General features: G+C 40.5%; 1 protein-coding gene across 1 annotated transcript in view; it reads right to left on the bottom strand.

Moving 5' to 3' along the window:
• The window catches only part of NYAP2 (neuronal tyrosine-phosphorylated phosphoinositide-3-kinase adaptor 2), a 201,954-nt gene that overhangs the window by 15,436 nt on the left and 167,308 nt on the right, over positions 1-19,210 (bottom strand). Inside the window, exon 4 of the mRNA XM_027119892.1 lies at positions 12,434-12,643. Within this exon, the coding sequence (XP_026975693.1) occupies positions 12,434-12,643 (210 nt within the window). The remainder of the gene's footprint in view (positions 1-12,433; positions 12,644-19,210) is intronic.

Genomic DNA, 19,210 nt, shown 5'->3' on the forward strand with positions numbered 1-19,210 from the left:
CACACACACACACACACACACACACACACACACACACACACACACACCCGACACCAGTTAATATCACCAAATTCCTTGACTCCAGAACTGTTCTCACAGCTTTAACCAATCATCTTGCTAGGAAAAAATGGGAAAAAGTATATAAATACTTTAGAAAAAACCTTACAAACCACAGGAAAACAAAGTCCAGTCTCCTTTCTTTTTGAATCAGAGACAATGATGTCCTCTCACGGTAAAAAACCAAGCACCATCACAGGAGAGCATAGGCTCCTTGAAGGCAGAGGATATCTGTCATCACCTTAGAGGGTGCTGTTCAAGACAGGTGTTCTTACAAGTCTGCTCAATGAGTAAATGGCTGAACCAAAGAAAGACAAGCATGTACAATGTTGCTATTTTATTAGGGGAAGAAAAGCACATGTGTGACACAGTTGCTCAGGTGCTCTAGAATTAATTTTTAGATCTATCAAAACAATCAGTTATAAACAACTCTCAGTTAGTTACAAGAACAGAGAAATTTCACGGGCTAGACAGCAAACACTTCTTTGAATTTGGGGCAGCATATTTATCTTCATAATTCTGTTTCCCGTGGTTTAGGATGAGAATGTATTAGCTGACTTTGTAAACCTGATCCCCGAGTTTAAAATCCCGGGAGTTTAAAATCCATAAGTGGATTCCTGGCACTTTTAGGTAAGACTCGAATCACTGATGCAGCCAGCTCAGCCTGGCTCTGTCAGACTTCTGCTCTCAGCTACTCTCCCACATGTGCCCTCAAGCCCCAGGGTCATCACACCTCCTGGGTCCTCCCTGGATTGTTCCTTCTTCTAAGTCACCTGGGATCTCAGTTCCCCAGAGATTAGGAGGCCGTGTAACCTACTTCAGAGGGAGTGCGGTGTCATTTTCCTTGGTAGATTCTGTCACAGACTGTAGTTATACTTTTAGCTTTTGTGATTAATAGCAATCTCCTCCACTGGTATGTGCTCAGTGCCTGATAACTTTATATTGGAAAAAACAGAAGAATAAATGAATGGATGGAGAGATGAATGAATTCCTGAGCATGGAGGTGGAAAAGGGAAACTCAACCTAATTCTATCATGGGAAGAGATCTGTACTACGGGTCAGGAACCTGAAATCCCTTTCCTGATTTGAGTCTACCAATTACCAATGAGTCTGGGCCGTTTGGTTCCTCTTGAGCAGCTGTTTGGTCACCTAAACAATCAGATCATAACACCAGCCCACAGATGCACAGGTTTCTGTGAAGATCAAATGAAACAGCACTTATTTTAAAAGCTAACACATGGTATATAAATATCAGGCGCTATTTTAAATGGATAACCAACAAAGGTGATAAGATTCAATTCCATAATTCAGGCTAAATATAATCTGCAATAATCTTAGAGCAACTTTTGTAATTCCATCAGATTTTTTTTGCCTGTGTATTTATTTAACTGTTAATTTGAACATAAAGGACCTTAAAATCGTCTGGTTTCTTCAAGTCACAAAAATGTCTCACTGAAGTAATAATTTAAATGCTTAGTTCCTTACACTGATTACAATTTTGAACTTTATTTCAAGGAAACTCTTCTCTCCTGGCCCATTCAGGCCTGCTCCTGGTACACGGAGGAGGCGGCCTCTCTCTCTTTGCCTGTCTCTAGGTTCTTACCCTGCTGCCCCCAGCTTGATCCCCACCAAGTCTGCCCTCACAAGGGCTGAGGTAGAAGGAAGGAGGAGAGGTGAGGGGCAGGAAAGGTCTTCTTGCCTGGCACTAGCATGAGCCAGCGTGTCTCACACTCTGGTGTAGCAGGGAAGGAAAGAGAGGTTGATACTCTCTTCCTGGGGTGCTTTCAAGTATACCCTGAAGGGCCCTCATGGTTAGCTATCTCTCACCTGAAGATCTCCTGGCTGTTTGTCCACTGGGCATCCTGTGGATGGACCTTGAGCCATGTCCTGCAGAGTCCTTGCTGTTCCTGGCAGTCACATGACCTAAGCCACCTCCAGTGTTTCTCTCCTAATGGGTTTCTCTCCATGGCCTAACCTGGTCCACGGGAAACACACTTTATACACATCTTTAACCCATCAGCAGTAGCTGGAGAGTGACTTGCCAAGCAGCTGTCTGCTCTGTGGTCATAGGCTATTCAGCTAACCTCTTGTACTTTTTTTTTAACAGTGTCCCTTCAATAACTAGAAACAAATAACAAGATTTCCAGGTGGTCCCATGAAAGTCTATCTCACTTGATTTTTCACTGGGGGAGACACTTCTCACTTCTCATCGCTCCTCTATGAGGGATGCACACACACACACACACACACACACACATACACACAGTCTATCTCAGAGTCTCTAATAGCTGGTTTCTAGCCTCTCAGCCTCTACCCCCTTTCCTAGGCTAGAGAAGGGAGTTCAGTTAAGGACAATAACATTCACTTTGATCACCTCCTTTGCAAATTCTCATTCTGTGGTCTAGCTTTTTGCCTTGGACTGTGGGAGTAATCACCTCCTATCATTTTGTAATTAGCCTGCCGCATCTTATACCCTGCTGGTTTACATCCAAACCCCATAAAGACACACATTGGCTTCTTAAAATGGTTCAGACCAAGTTCTCCTTTTCTGGTTGTTTCTCAAAGCCGTATCACCAGTATCAGGAGAAACACCAATGAAACCATTTCTCTGGGGAACACAAATTCTAGCAGCCAGAAGTGGCAGTTTTCTGCTTAGAAGTCAAAGTGGGATGATTGGAGATATGACTTACATTATTCTCCAAAGACTCTCCATGTGAGAATTCTGTTATGTGTTTACTACTAGAATTCAGAAAGGGAGAGTTAAACTCTAGAGTGTGAAATTAGTGAGCAGAACCTAGAGCTGGATCTGGCCAGTGTTGGCCGAGGAAATAACCCAGCATCCAATTAGAACTGGGAAGAAGAGCAGATGTGGAATACCGAGTTCTGGTGCCTGAGCCGAGGGTACAGAATGACAGCCTTGAGGGTCGTAGATGCGGAAGCCCACAGCTGCCTGCGGCAATGTGGACGGAACCAAGCAGGAAGTTAGTCAATATCCTACAGCGAAGCCTGAATTACCTTGGGGCCTGAATCCTATCAGACTGGTTTGTAGTCCCTGTTGCATTATAACAATGAACATAACAGAAATGACAGACCCCAAATCCACAGACCCCAAACGGTTAAAACCATGACAGTAAAAAATGATGCTTTGAAAAGTGGGATGGTGGAGCAGAAGACGGGAGGGTGGGTTTTCACTTTTTTCTTTGACTTTTGGGTTTTCAATAAGCATGCTTCAGTCAAATAATAATAAAATATTTTCATCTGATGGAAAACCAGCAAAATTCAAATAGACCTTGGCGGCTATAATCAGTTAATGATTTCACACTTCGCCCAAACTCGGTGAGTTAGAAAGACACTTGCTGAGTTTTGTTCTTCAGTCTATGGATCAGTTGGGTAGTTTTTCTGGACTGGGCTGGGCTCACTCATGCATCGTGGTCAGCTGTGGGTCAGGTACATGTTTCTGCTCTTTCATGCTGTGTTTTCTCACATGCTTGGGGGTTGGCTGGCTGAAGGCTGAGGACTCTTGGTTTTCCTCCGTACGTATCTCATTCTCCAACACGCTAGTCAAGTGTGTTTACGTGGTGGAGGTAGGGTTGGAAACAGTGAACATAAGCATTCATGGCCTCTGGAGGCTGAGGCTCAGAACCGACACACAGTTACTTCCATCTCACTCTATCCGTCAATGCAAGACTCAAGGCCAACCCAGATTTAAGGGGTAGGAAATAGACCTTACTTCTTGATAAGGAGCTATTAAAGCACATTGCAAAGAGCACGGATACAAGGAGAGGGGAATGATTGGGACCGTTACTGCAACTACAGCATCCCAAAGGTGCCAGACCACGTGAAAAAATGGAAGAGGGAAACGAGAAGAGCGTTTGGGAATTATGTAGCCATATTAATGTTTACTGTTAATCAGGTTCTAAAAGTAAATCTTTTTCATCCACACTTCAGTGAGTGAGCTGCAGAGAACACTCTATCCCCTCTTACATGCCTGGTTCCTACTCATCATGCTAGTACCAAATTTAATATCACTTACTCCAGGAAGCCTGTCTGACTTACCTTCCTTTTAGACAGTGAATAAATCATGTGATTGTTCCCAGCATTTCCTCCTCATATCATTTATAAGACTCTGTTATTTCATTCTCTGTCTTCCCTGCTGGACCAGGAGCTCTGGGTGGTGGTGGGGGTCTGGTCTATCACGTTTATCTTGCACCCCCAGCACCTAGTCCCTGCATGGCACAGAGTAGATGCTGAATCAACTGTTGTTAAATGAACACAAAGGGAATGAATGACAATAGATGAATGAATGTCAAGTTGGGTGTTTATTAAAGAAATGTACACATTTGTGGATATCGGTATTTTCTTGTGATACCCATATCCTTGCGAACCTGGTTTTAAATCCATTCATTGCTACCAAGTAGAAAAGAAACACTGTGAGAATTAAGATTGCTCTTTGATAGCTACGTATAATGCAGCAAGCAAGTTTTAAAGCCTGCACCTGATATTTTCTCCAAATTTCACAAGTGCAAGCTGAAGAGAATCCAAAAATGGCCTTTACACTGGCCAAAAAACTTTGTTGGAAAACGTACAAATAAATGAAGCACAGGTTGTTGCGCTAGTAGTGGCCTTATAACCAATTTATACTCTGTGTAACTAAAGAAAACCTTATCTTTGCAATGCGCTGAGCTTTCCAAAGGAAATATTCAGTCTTAGTCCTAGAAAAAAAATCAGAGACATTTCTAGTAAAATTGAATGGGAACAGAATAAGCCATGGTCTACGAGCTATTACAAGTCAGATTTGTACCAGACATTCCTATACATTTCTGAGTTTAATCCTCATAATAACCTACATGGTGAGATTTCCTTTATCTTTTCTGTAAAGATAGAGAGACTGGGGCACAGCCGTGTTACATAATTTCGTCAAGCTATTAGCACCAAAATGTTAATTTATTAACATTGTCATAAAGCATGACTTACTTAAAGAAAAAGAAAAACTATATCAATTTATTACGGTTTGCCAGGAATTATTGTTATAAGTACTGTTCCACAATCCCCAGTCCTACTGCCCAATGCCTGCTTCTTGCCTGTTTTTCATTCTTGCTGCCCAACTTGTGCACATGGGAGTCTTCCTGGATATGAATATTTCTGAGTTATGGTTGCCAGGATGTTTATCAGCAAAGTTAGCCAGTCATTCCAGGTTATCAAGTAAAGTATGGTAAATATGTTTCAGAACTTCATGAATCAACTGGTGATTATCAATTTTCAAAGACTAGACTCTTAAGTTCAATTGCAGTTCCCTTTCCTGAATCCCAGTTTTCTGCTGCTTTTATTAAATGGTCCCCATTCTGCTAAATCTTCTTCCCAGAGATCCACTCTTAGGTCTTTAGCTAACACCCTAACATCTTTGTGACCTTTCCAGTCTTCAAAGGCATGGTTAGAATATGAATTAGCGTAGAAAATGTCTTATGAACCATAGTTTGGGGTGCAGGTGTGCTAAATGTCATGCTGGAGACAGAGCTCTCACCATTCCCAGCAAAACAACCCATGACTCCTTTCTATTTCTCTTGCTACCTTCTTTGTTTAAATTCTGCTCAGTTCAAGGTCCAGCTCAAATGCCACTACTCATAGGAAACTTTCCTTCATTACCACAGACGATTGAGTCTCTAAGCTCTCCTGCAAAGATACGTGCCAAGGTATCTGGGATCATACTAATAACAAGTATTTATTTAATATTCATTGTATTCCACACACCATGCTAAGTGTGTTAATATGTTATCTCATTTAATTCTCACCTTTACTTTGCAGTAGCATCTATGAATTAGGTACTATTATCATCCATCTTTTGTGGCTGAAGGTCAGAGTGATGACGGGACATGCCCGATGTCATCACTAATAAAAACAGAGTCTGGATTTAAATCCAGATCTTCTGGATGCCCAAACCTCAGTGCTCAATGACTATATTATACTTTATTCACACACTTACAATTAATATAAAATTTCCTCTATTATTCTACAAATGCGGTGTGCAAAAAATGGTGTATTTCTGTTTTCTTCAACTAAAATTAAATTCATACGTTTTCCACTTCTCTGAACTTGTGTGCACAGGACTCCTCGTGGATACGAAGGGCTGACCCATGAATGGTGGTGGAAAATGCTTTCCTTCAATGGATCACGAAAAGGCCCAGAACTGTTCTACAGATCAGAACGTACAAGACGGCACCTTCCGTCTTCATCCCACACTGGTAAACAGCGTGCGAAGTGGAGTCTGTCTTCCAAGTATAACTATCCCCTTGAAGCATAAAATGCCACGTTCTGGAGTTCAGAACCATAAAGCAGAAAGCCCAGCCTCACTGCAAACCCCTTGGAAACTGCACCCTAACTGTCCTCCCTCCCAGTCAGAGACTGGGCCACTTTGCCAGGATGCTGAGAAAGGATTAGGCCACTGGTCCTTACTATTCATGGAATGCCAGACCTCTGTACCTTTTCCAGAATTAAGAAATTCTCCCTCCCTTCTTGACCATCACAGGTCACATGCCTCTTTCTAATCGCCCCTCCTGTTCTCAGCATAGCTTCTCAAGGAGCTGCAGTTTCTAGAAAATAAAAACAGGGCGACAAGGTATTTACTGGCACCTGCTGTTTCTGCTGTAACCCAGCCTCTCTGTGATTCAGGGTCCACTGCACACCTCCACCAACTGGTCATCGCTTGATTTTACTTTATTTTATTCTATTTTGTTTTGTTTTCTGTTTTTTTAATTTATTTTTTAAGTTTTTATTTTATATTGTATATTAGTTGAATTACAATGTTGTGTTAGTGTCATGTGTACAGCAAAGTGAGTCGGTTATACATATACATACATCTATTCTTTTTCAAATTCTTTTCCCATTAGGTTATTACAGAATATTGAGAAGAGTTCCCTGTGCTACACAGTAGGTCCTTGTTGGTCATCTATTTTAAATATAGTAGTGTGTACATGTCACACAAACCAGAAAATGCAAATTGACATCCTTTATGTCTTACTCAGCCAGAGGAAGCAAATGATTTGATGCAATGTTTTTAAAAAATTTAGCTCTATTGAAAAATAGAGAGATTTCATGTTACAGTAATTAAATCTGGGAATTTGGGGTGAGCCTCTCTCATGGCGAGCATCAACTGGTACTGAGTAGCTTCTGTCCCCTTGAGATGCTTCGGTACTTTCCAGGTCACCTGCATCTCCATCATTCCATCCTGATGTTTGTCAGTTTGCAATAGATTTCCTCTGCAATGCCAAAATATTTCTCCAGGTTTATGCTTCTAACAAACGTGGAAATACATAACTTAGACCAAAAGAACTTCAAGTTTCAAGAAAAATGGGGAAAATACTTTCCTTTGTGAGAGCAAAGAATAGTTGTATGTATGCAATGCATAAGCAAAACATATCCGTTCTGAAGAAGGCACCTCTCCTAATTCACCCACTGAAGCTACCTGCCTGTCACCAGGCATCTCAGTTTGCATCTCATGGTGGACATTCTCAGAGAGCAAAAACACACCAGGCTGAATACACAGAAACTGAGGTCATTTGAAGATGGTCTCATTTATAGACAATATAGGCCTTGCTGAGCCAAAGCCTCTGAGTTTACTTCCCAAATTGCTTTTCCCGTCAGGCAGGCCTGGCAGGACCAAGCCAGGAGCGGTCTGCCTCAGCCTTTGCTCATCTTCCTCACCCCACGTGGAAAGTTCTCCCTCTATATTTCTACGCAATTAATAATAATAATAATAAATGATTTTTAAACAGACCTGATACAATCCTGGTTAAAGACTCAATGTCTCCCATTAAGCCCTCCATCCTTTTTCCAGCCTGCCCTCATTTTTTGTTCTCTGAATGATTTTAAATGTATAGTAAAAAGTAGATAATAGTGGAAATAATACACTTAATTATAATCTAATTCATTTATGCTCAATAGTTTTGTGTCATAAAGAAGCATAGTAATATCGTAGAGTGGCAGAGACCGTGTTTTATGTTTTATATAACCCTATAGTGTGTGTATGTATGTGTGTGTGTGTTTGTCCCCAGAAACTATCACAGAGATGGATAAAAGCTTGCAAACTATTTGTTGATTGATTTGGTAATTGAAATCTAAATTTTTGTTAATACAATATTACTGGTATAATTTCTACTTTTTTTTTTTTTTTTTTTTTGCGGTACGCGGGCCTCTCACTGCTGTGGCCTCTCCCATTGTGGAGCACAGGCTCCGGACGCGCAGGCTCAGCAGCCATGGCTCACGGGCCCAGCCGCTCCGCAGCATGTGGGATCTTCCCGGACCAGGGCACAAACCCGTGTCCCCTGCATCGGCAGGCGGACTCCCAACCACCGCGCCACCAGGGAAGCCCCTAATTTCTACTTTTTCTCATGAGCATTTGGGTTCCAGTCCTCCACCACCTTCAAGACTCTCCCCCTGGGGAATCTCTGATTTGCTAAACAACGGTGACTTGAATAAAGTACCACAGCAACCAGTGGCACTCGCTGTTAATTAGAGCTGAGATCTCCTGACACGCTCACCCACTTTACTTCAGCATTTCCTCCATTCCTCAAAAGAGCTGTTAAGGACAACCATTTCAAGTGGCTAAACTACTTTTGTTAAAGCAAATAGTCTGTGACTGGTAGCAGTTGGTGTGCCTTTGTATGCGTGTGTGTGTGTGTGTGTGTGTGTGTGTGTGTGTGTATGTGTGTCTATGTGTATGTGTTAGTGAAACAGACAGAGAAAGAACCAGAAGCAGAAAGTTGATGGACACAGAGAGGGGGGATTTAAAAGTGGAACTGGTGGAACCTTCTTATATCTTGAGCATTAGGTGTGGAGCTGGGTACCTCCTTGTTTAGGGAAGAGGGTTATCGGTCGCAGTTCTGGTGTAGTGTAGGAAGGGGATTCATAGTCCAGTGGCCCCGTGTCAAGGAAACAATAATGAAGTGTGAAGAGAAGACAGATAAAGAGTAAATACTGACTCACTCTCTTTTGTTCCAAAAAAGCAAGTCCAAAATGCTCTCTTCACATAGTTACTTGCCTAGTCTGGACAAAGGCCATCTCACTGATGAGGGTTACTCTTTAGGGTGTACACCATTTGTTTAAAACCCCAAAGGTGCGTGAACTTTATATTCAAATATCAATATTATACCTTTTTTGCTAGTGGAACTATGCCATTTTCTAGTATAGAATTGGCACATTTTAAGCTTTTTCTTTTTAGAAAAATTAAAACTGCCAATATAACAAATAGTTTGCCTTTTCTCCTCTTACCCTCAAAATTGGAATAAAATAGCCCATTCTCAAGGCTCTGATAACACTTTTCCACTCATACAAAGGTAAAAAGTTGCAGAACAGAAAATAACATTTGTCTTGTTGGAGGATTATAGGAACATTGTTACCAGACCTATCTGTACAGCTGCAGGTACAAAGGATTCTGGCACCAGGAAGTTTCCAACAACCAGCCACAACTCCTCCCCTTTTAGTATAAAAAAAGCTGGAATTCTAACTCAGGAAAGATGGTTCTTTGGGACACTAGTCCACCATCTTCTGGGTCTGCTGTTTTACAAATAAAGTCACTATTCCTTGCCCCAACACCTCGTCTCTCAATTTATTGGCCTGTCGTGCAGTGAGCAGTAAAAGCTTGGACTTATTAACAATGCTGACTGTCCCTGTCTGAGTAAATGGTCTCCCAGTCACCCATGCTTGAAGCCTTGGAGTTACCATTGGATCTTTCATGATGAAAACTGAATTATATTATATCTATCTTAAAAATATTCAAATGACTACAAAAGTCCACCACATAATGTTCAAAACCTAACCATGATGGGGCAGATAACTGTCCATCGCTTATGCAACACTCCATCCCCATCCCTGCAAATAGGCTGTTGATTTCATTTCCAGGTATAAGGCAGAGTTCCCTTGATTTAAGGGAAAGAAAGGCCCTCTATACGCCCATGATGTTTCCCAGATCTGGCTAAGTAGATCAAAGAGAGCATCTGAAGGAGCATGATGCCCAGAAATGTCTCCTCAGCTTGTGATCACAAATATAACCATCAAGGGTAGCAGAAGAGAAGAGTTAGAAGGATAGAAAGTTCCTTGGTCCTCAATGATATCACTGAACAGTTACAAGACTCCTGCAACTGCCTACCTCCAGACCCAGCACTATGGAGAGTTGACAGAAGCCGGTATTACTTTAGCCACTGTTAATTGGTGCTCTGTGACTGAAAGCATTTCTGTTTAATGCACAAGACCCTTCAGGATTCTTGCTATCTGGTCCCACCCTACTTTGCAGTTTCTTCAACCTTCCCCAACCCTTCACAGCAAAGGTTCCATCCTGTAGTGTTTTAGATTTTCTTTTAGAAGGCTGACGTATTTCTTCTGTGTCCTCCAGGTGAGCAGCTCTTGATGGTTCAAGCTCTAGCTCAAAATGTTACCTCCTCAAGCGATGATTGTCACTCCACCAAAAGCCTCTGATTGTTTTTCCTGAAATCACACCCTCCCAAGAAAAATTAATTTCTCCTCTGTGTTGCATATTATTTCTATATAACACATTCTGTTGCAATGATCCATTCATCTGTCTTGCACTTGCCTTTGAGTCCCCAAATATGAGGATGTCTTACTCATCACTGTATTCACAGATCCTAGAACAGTGGCTATTTCATGTAATAAACACTCAGCTAATGCTTCTGGATTTTATAAAATACCCGTGGTCACAAGAGGAGCAGATACTATTCATGGTTTTCTTGGATAGAACTGGTACAAACTTAGATAATCATTAAAAATATACTACTAATAAACCTAAAACTAATCACAATTCCCAACTGAATAGTGATGTCAACCTTCTTTGGGAGTGGCTTTTTTAATTTCTACAAAATGCTATTTGTTCCCTATGGGTTTTTTTTTCTTTCTGACAAAATGCACAGATATCTTCTTCTCATACACCTATAGATATTTATACTTTACTACCAAAAATATATTTTTAGAGTTCTGATAAATTCACATAATGTTCCTTCTCTGCGAGCTGAACTCACGCTGTTGATCACCCATGTGATACATGATATGGCTCTACCACCAAAGCTTTCAGTTACATTTTCAGTCTGAGGAAGCTGTTGCTCTACCTCTGCCTGGGTATTGTTCTAGAAACATCCCTTCCCCAATATAGAGATCTTCATCCTGTTCCAGTTTTTTTTGTTTTTGTTTTTTTGGCTGTGTTGGGTCTTCATTGCTGCATGCAGGCTTTCTCTCTAGCTGCGGCGCACGGGCTTCTCATTGCAGTGGCTTCTCTTGTTGCAGAGCGTGGGTTCTAGGCACGTGGGCTTCAGTAGTTGTGGCTCGCGGGCTCTAGAGTGCAGGCTCAGTAGTTGTGGCGCACGGGCTTAGCTGCTGTGCGGCATGTGGGTTCCTCCCAGACCAGAGCTCGAACCCACATCCCCTGCATTGGCAGGCAGATTCTTAACCACTGCGCCACCAGGGAAGCCCCCCTGTTCCAGTTTTAACTTGTGCGTGACTGTCAGAGAGACCACAGGCTAAACTCATGCTAATTGCTTTCCAAGATGAATATCAGAGTTGAAAAAACATTAAAGAATTGGTCTTTTCTTCAGAGCTCTAACACTCTTAAGGAATAGAAATCTGAAAACTACAGGCAGTTGCTTGATTATTTGCCGTTTATTTCAATTGACAGCTCTCTGAGTCCACCATATAGATCAATCAGTTCAAAGCACACATATTCTGCCTTTTAAAAATTGATGTTTAATAATATTTATCTATTAACAATGCAAAATTGCATCACAGATTTTAATTTCAACTTGTGAATTTAAAGGTGTGTTAGATTATAATTTTCCAGCTCTTTTGACCTACGGGGAAACTTAGTACCTTGCCCAATGACCAGTTACTGTCTTCAGTTTATTACTGATACATCAAATGTCTCATAATATTTACTCTCTCTACTGCCTTCATATCGTCTTTGCTACATTTTTATCCTCAATTTTACTTCCTATTCATTTTTTCCCAGTTGTCTAGAATTTTTTTGAAGCAAAGGAGGCATAAACTCTAAGTTACTTCAACTTTATAAATGAAAACTGCTTTAGATGAGCCCCGAGGATTCTTTTTTTTAAGAAATTTAGTGCAAGACAGTTGGAGTTGTAAGGGCTGCTGCATTGCACAGCTCCGAAAAGCACCATTCACTTCTCTATCATCCATGTGAAGAATGTTCCCTGTAGTGTGCCACATGCTGTCACCTCCTTTTGTGCGCAGGGCTATTTACGCTGTCTCTATGAGTAGAGACAGAGATATCTGTGGTTATGGTTTTCTAAGTGATAATTTCATAAAAGCAGTTTCTAGACACCCGAGGACTTACCGTCCAGGAGAACATTATCTTTCTTACCTGAGCTGTGGTTTCCTGCTAGCAAGGTGGGGCTCACAGAGCATCTTCCCAGTCTACTGGTGACCACAGGTGGCCCAGGTGTTCCATCCCATTCCTGAGCTTTGATAGGCTCTCTGGAGGAAGATGCCCCATGATGTCCTCTCTCTTTGTTGTCCAACTTTGGTATTGGTTCCGTGCTGTGGCTCCGAACTTTCAGCTCCTCTGCTGATTCTGTGTATTAACCAGAATTACATTCTGTTAAACAAGAGTCAAATCCTTCCCAGGTTCCTTAAATATTAAAGAATGATTTTCTAAAATATTTTAAATATATTTTTGGAAACTTAGACTTGTGTTGAAGACTACATTTAAATAAAACAGGGACAGCTCACATGGGTCTTTTTTCTGAGCTGTGCAGGTTATGATCAGCAGAAAATAATTATCTCTTCGGAAGTAGAGAACCTCAATGAATATTCAGAATCCTTTAGTAACTCTTCCCTTCTGCTAATCTTCAAGGAAACTTCATAAGGAGCACTTTACACTCCCTCTCTTTACTTTCTCATCTTCTCTTCATTCTGCTACCCACTGTGACATGAATTTAGCCCAGCCACTCTACTAAAAGTGCTTTTGCTTAAATCACCTAGTGCTTTTTAGTTGGCAAATTAAGAAGACATTTTTAAGCCATTTGATCACTCTCTTATTGATATCTTCAATTTTCCTGGCTTCACTGATGGGCCATCTTCCTGTGGTGTGCTCGCTAACACCACTGCTGTGTCATTCATACCTTTTCTTCCTCAGAGAGTCCCTCACATGTTGGTTGTCCCCAGGGTTCTAGCTTAGCCACTGTTCTCACTCTATATATATTCTTTCTGTGATTTCATCCTCCAGGATTCAACTAGCAATTGTCTGATGGCTAGTGATTTCTAAATAGTTTGTCAGAAGTCTGGAACATTCTCCTGAGCTGCAGACTGATTTATCCAACTGCCCACTGGATGAGTCCATCCGGATGCCCCTTAGATAACACAAATTTAACATTCACGCACTGTACTGACACCATTTCTTACTAAACTAATGGTTCCTTCTGTGCTGCCAAACATCCACACTAGAAACGTATCTGTCTCTTCCTTTAGCCGCTACTCTCCAAATCCATCAGTCTGCAAAGTCTACAGATTTTATTTCTAAATATCTTGTTTTCCCTTCTGTTGCACTTTGTATCACGTCTACCTCAACTGTTCTGGCTCAAGCTCTAATCATCACCCTTGAATTATTGCAACCTGCCTCCTTGACTCTGTCCTTGACTCCCCAAAATACAAGCTCCGTAGACTGCCAAAGTGATCTGTTTAAAATGAAAATCTGATCAAGTGTTTTTTTCAGGGACTAGATGCGATAGCCATTCTGTAAGGCATGTACAGAAGTGTTTAAAAGCATATGTAGTTTGGGATTAACAGAAACACACTACTATATATAAAATAGATCACCAACAAGGACCTACTGTATAGCACAGGGAACTTTACTTAATATTTTATAATAACCTATAAGGGAAAAGAAGCTGAAAAAGAATATATATATATATATATATATATATATATATATATATATATATATATCACTTTGCTATACACCTAAAACTATCACAACATTGTAAATCAACTATACTTCAATTTAAAAAAAATAGCCAATGGGAAAATTTTTTTAAATAAAATCACTTCCTAATTAAAAAAAAAAAAGCACATGTAGTAAATAAACATGGTTTAGGAGTGATATCCACTTGCTACATTCAGAACGATGTTATTTCAGAGAACTGATGTGATAGCCATTCTGTAATGCACATAGATAAGTGTTTAGAGACAAAAACAAAAAAATGCAAATCTGTTCTTAAACCCTGACTAAAATCCTTCCAGAAGCCCACTGTTACCCACAGAAGTATGTCTAAGCCCTTTACAACCCACAAGACTCTCCACCATCTCACTCTTTCCTGCCTCTCTAACTTTTTTACTTCCTACCTGAATGTTGTATTCAAGAAATATCAATAAATTGGCTGTAGCTTCCTCTTCTCCACTCCACTTCCAACAAAAACTTCCAAGAAAAACAACACTGGTTTCTATAGCTACCATCTCCTATCTCACCTGCTTTGAATACCCTTACATCCTGTCCTTTAATTGGGGAACTCTTTCCTCAGTCAAGGTTACTTAAGTATCCTTAAGGCCTCCCCATCCCATATATCCAGCCCATGTTGGGATAAAGTCATCTCTGCACTGACACTGTCTTGTATCATTTTTCTGTGTACCTGTTCTTCTTAAAAGACCCGGAGTTCTTTAAAGGCAGGGTCTGAGTATTTTTTTTTTTTTTTTGCAGTACTCGGGCCTCTCACTGTTGTGGCCTCTCCCATTGCAGAACAGGCTCTGGACGCGCAGGCTCAGTGGCCATGGCTCACGGGCCAAGCCGCTCCGCGGCATGTGGGATCTTCCCGGACCGGCGCATGAACCTGTGTCCTCTGCATCGGCAGGCGGACTCCCAACCACTGTGCCACCAGGGAAGCCCTGAGTTTTGATTTTTGCTTTTTTCTCCACTTGGTGCCTCTAGCTCTTAGCATATTGCTCAGTAGGTATTTAACCAATTCATTTATCGAGTACATTTCCCAACTCCTCCGGCATCTTTCTGATGTGTGTAGAAAATACAACATTCTTAATGCAACAAGAGGATCAAGCCAGTGTTACAAATGTACTGAAGTGGCACAGAGCTAATAGTATTTTCAAAAATCTGGTTACCCAAAAATCACAAGTTGTAAAATTCACCAGGTTGAAAGTTTAATTCAAATAAAGATCATTGAGAAAGACCATAGTGAAAAATTACAGAAATGGTTCAGAGAATCTGTATTTTGTTTTCTTTGCATGTAAGTTCGATCACTCTTCATCTTCAAGCAGTGTGATAAGACAGATGTCACACTTTGGTTCCCTATTATCCGAATCTGTGGGGCAGAGACAGAATAGTTTATAATATAGTAAGCAGCTGGGTGAGGGATCTGAGAGGCCCAGCTGGGAGCCTTGGCCATTGTGGCCATATGGCTGGTGGCCCATGACACTGAGCCCTTGGTTTCTCCACTTGGAGCTCCATTTTGCTTAACTACAAAATGGAGATAATACCAGCCCTGCCTAACTTTCCCAATTTAATTTGAAGGATCTAATAATATCCTACATTTTAAAATATTTTAAAAACAAAACAGGGCCACACATGCAAAAAGTAGCATTCATTTAAAAAATTGTAGTAATTTGTCATTTATGAATTTATTTATTCTTTCTACATTTGTTTTGGATAATCACTGAGAGACTGAAGATACAGATAGAAAATTGCCAGACCACATAGAAAAATAGAATTCTAGCTGATTATCTACAATAACCAGCCCAGAAAGCCAACCTACAATCTATAATTCAGACTTGTAGAAATTCAGACCACTATCTCTAGCAAATAATAACCTGTATATAACAATTGGCCCAAAGCAGCCAGGATTTGATTAAAAACTGACAGCTTCCCCAGTTTTTGGCCCTGCTTTTAGCATAGGATCAACCAGAGAAAGTCAAATATGTTCCCCTAACCAACGACATAGGATGTCCTGCTTCTAGTTAGGCTGCCTATAGCTTCCCTATGCCAACAGCCTTCACTGGGGGTGTAACTGAAGCCTTCCCTTTTTCCCACTATAAAGCTTTCCCACTCTTCTCCCTGCCTTGAGTCTCTGCCAAATGTGGTGGCTGACTGCCTTGCTTCAGCAAGTCCTGATGAAATAGCCCTGCGTGTTCTCATTTGTTTGCTCTTCGTTTATTTCCACATTGCTATGGTTCCTTCCAGCTCCCAGGTGCTATGCAGTTGTGTAAACACATGTCAAAAATATCATTCTATGAGACAGAACTTAAACCAGGAGGGTAGTTCCATAAGAACAATCTTAGAAAGATCCCAAGCTTAAGTCCCAGTTATACTGAAATCAAATATAAGTAAAAATATTTTAAACTAATACATTCCAGCAAATAACTATAGCAAGACAATTTAACCAACACTTACTTTTCTGTGCCCTGAGTCAAATGGAATAAAACCAGTATCAGAAAAGAACATCCTAGACTGTATCCAAGCTGTTTATTCACAGTTTCAAAGAAAATGTAGCTCTGGCTTCCAAATGTCACAGCATCAGAACCTAATGACCCATCTGCTTCACCTCACGTTCTCTTCCAGATTTTAAACTAACCATTGGGATGTTTGCCTTATTATCGACCTCTATGTTTTATTCCCACTGCCATCATTAAGCAGTTACAATTTTTTTCTTATCTCTCTCTCTCTCTCTCTCTCACACACACACACACACACACACACACGCACACATACACACACACACACACACACATACGCACACACACAAACACACAGAGTCTTCTACCACTGGTATTGAAATTAACCAAACTAAAAAAAATGCTCTAATTTAACACTGGGTCCGATACTGTTCCTGCAGGTTCGGACACTATTTTAAATATGAAAGGCTGAGGGTGTCAAAGCCTACCCACCAACCTCAGTTTCTTTGTTCTCATTCAAATTACTCACATACACACACCAGGGAAGTGTCATTTAGGTCTCAAATCTCAACTAAATAAAAGTCCAGTACAGCTTTGGGAACAAAAAGGAGTCTTTTTTTTTTTTTTCTTCTTTCTTTGTTTTCAAGTCCCAGAGGTTAGCCTTCAGTGAGTTTTGGCAGGTATATTTAGAGAAACCTGAACAAAAGGTTTGCACAAATCATGCTACTCAGACTTGTGCCGGTGTACCTTCACATCCTAAATAGAAGGCAGAGCTGAAAAATCTGTAAGAAAATCATAAATGTATTATTGAGCATTTTATTGGGGAATCAACCAGGTATCCCGTGATATTCAAGAAGAGCTTCCTACAATATGCATTTTCTAATTAAAATAAATACGAAAAACTTTAAAATAACTGTTGAAAAGAGACCAATGGAAAGTGGACAATTAGACTAAGAAATTCATACAGTAAGACATATTGAAAGCTCAGAGAAATCTGTTCCGAGGAATAAGGATGTGTTTATCCATATCCATACATCTCAATGTTTTCTTAAGGCCTGTTGAAAACAAAAATTGATTTTTAGTAACAAACTTTCCTGAACAAGATCAATCTTAGGTACCATGGTATGTTTTTCTTTTTAAACATTTTTATTGGAGTATAATTGCTTTACAATGTTGTGTTAGTTTCTGCTGTGTAACAAAGTGAATCAGCACTACTTACAATAACCAGGACATGGAAGCGACTATGGTACATTTTTACGTGGAAACTGAGTCCTTTCAGTGTTCACAGTTAAGCCCCAGTATGAAGAACTGGGCAAACTATGAAGAAGTTGCTCATCCTCTACCATGGAGTGTTGACTATTGATCTACAATCGTATTCTCACATTGAAATCTGATCTTGCTATGGAAAAAGCATATATTATTGTATTGCACTTGTCTTTCATATTGTGCATTTTATGTATCACTGTCTTAAACTTTTTACAGTGCTTAAGTTGAAGATGGATAAGTAAGGATAAGAGACCAGGAGTCATCTGTTTATGACCAACATATTCTCTACAGGATGCCAATCCACACACTTCATGCTGTGAACTCCTTTCTCAAAGTTTTCCCATTTCCTGCTGCTTATGCTGTCTGTGAGTCTGTATTTGTCTCCCCAGCTTCTAACTCATTCCTCTCTCTCCGTTCCTGCCCTGGGCCACCTACAATCACTTGGCTCCCCAGGTGGGTGTCATGGCTTTCAGCATCAGATCTGCTGCCCACCAGACATTGACTTCCCCCAGAGTCTTTGATTCACTCTCTCAACGATGAAACAGTACTGAGGACACTTATAAATCTTCACGACCTAAAAATCCCTCTCAAGTTCTAGAGACAAAGAAAACAATTTGCAGTGATGGACCGTTACATATGGCTGTCTGGGGAACTACAACCGATTAAAACTGTTTTATCCTCTCTCCAAAGATGTTTCTTTTTTTTTTTGGCTGGAAAGATCATGCAATTATTTATTTATATGTCTGGTCTCCCCACCAGACCATAAGCTTCTTAAGCCTAAAGACTTCATCTTTCATGTTGGTACTTAATACCTGATATCAGTGAAAATCAACTGAATGAATGTGTCATTCCTGCTTCACTCAGGACAGTGAGCTTATTAGCTTTTACCCCTGGATGTAACCTTATCTTAGGCCATGACTCACAGCCTTCCCTCCAACCTTTCCAATCTCACCCGGCACATGGGCCATGGCATGAACCAATAACCCTCACTGACAAACATACGCTAATTACTGTAGCCAAAACTATTTTTTTGTTAACCCATACGTTTCTAATTGACTTGCGAATGATAGACCAGAAAACAAGTGATCTACCTGGGAAAATTAGTATTATTTGGAAATATGAGGAGTAACACTGCTTTCTCGGGGGACATAAGACTGCATTCTCCTTTCTTCTTTTATTTTTGCAGTATTTAACAGGATTAATTTACCTTGTCATTTAATCGCTTCTCTGAACATCTACATGATTCAGATGACTTAGACAAGAGGCTTTTATATTTGTGGTTTGTGACTGCTGTTGTACTAAAAATTTCACACTTTCACATAGGGGTCCCTTGGTTACAAAATATGGACTTAATTGTGCCTGGCAATATGGGGACCAAAGCTCATGTTGCTGATGAGAATTCGAGTTTCCTACGGATGTAAAGAATGCTTCAGAATTGTCCCCTCATATCGGTATAATCATCAAGATCAAAGTCTCTCTA

Source organism: Aethalodelphis obliquidens, unplaced genomic scaffold, assembly GCF_003676395.1.
Source record: "Aethalodelphis obliquidens isolate GAN/ISIS:26980383/991018 unplaced genomic scaffold, ASM367639v1 scaffold2, whole genome shotgun sequence".
Taxonomy (NCBI): domain Eukaryota; kingdom Metazoa; phylum Chordata; class Mammalia; order Artiodactyla; family Delphinidae; genus Aethalodelphis; species Aethalodelphis obliquidens.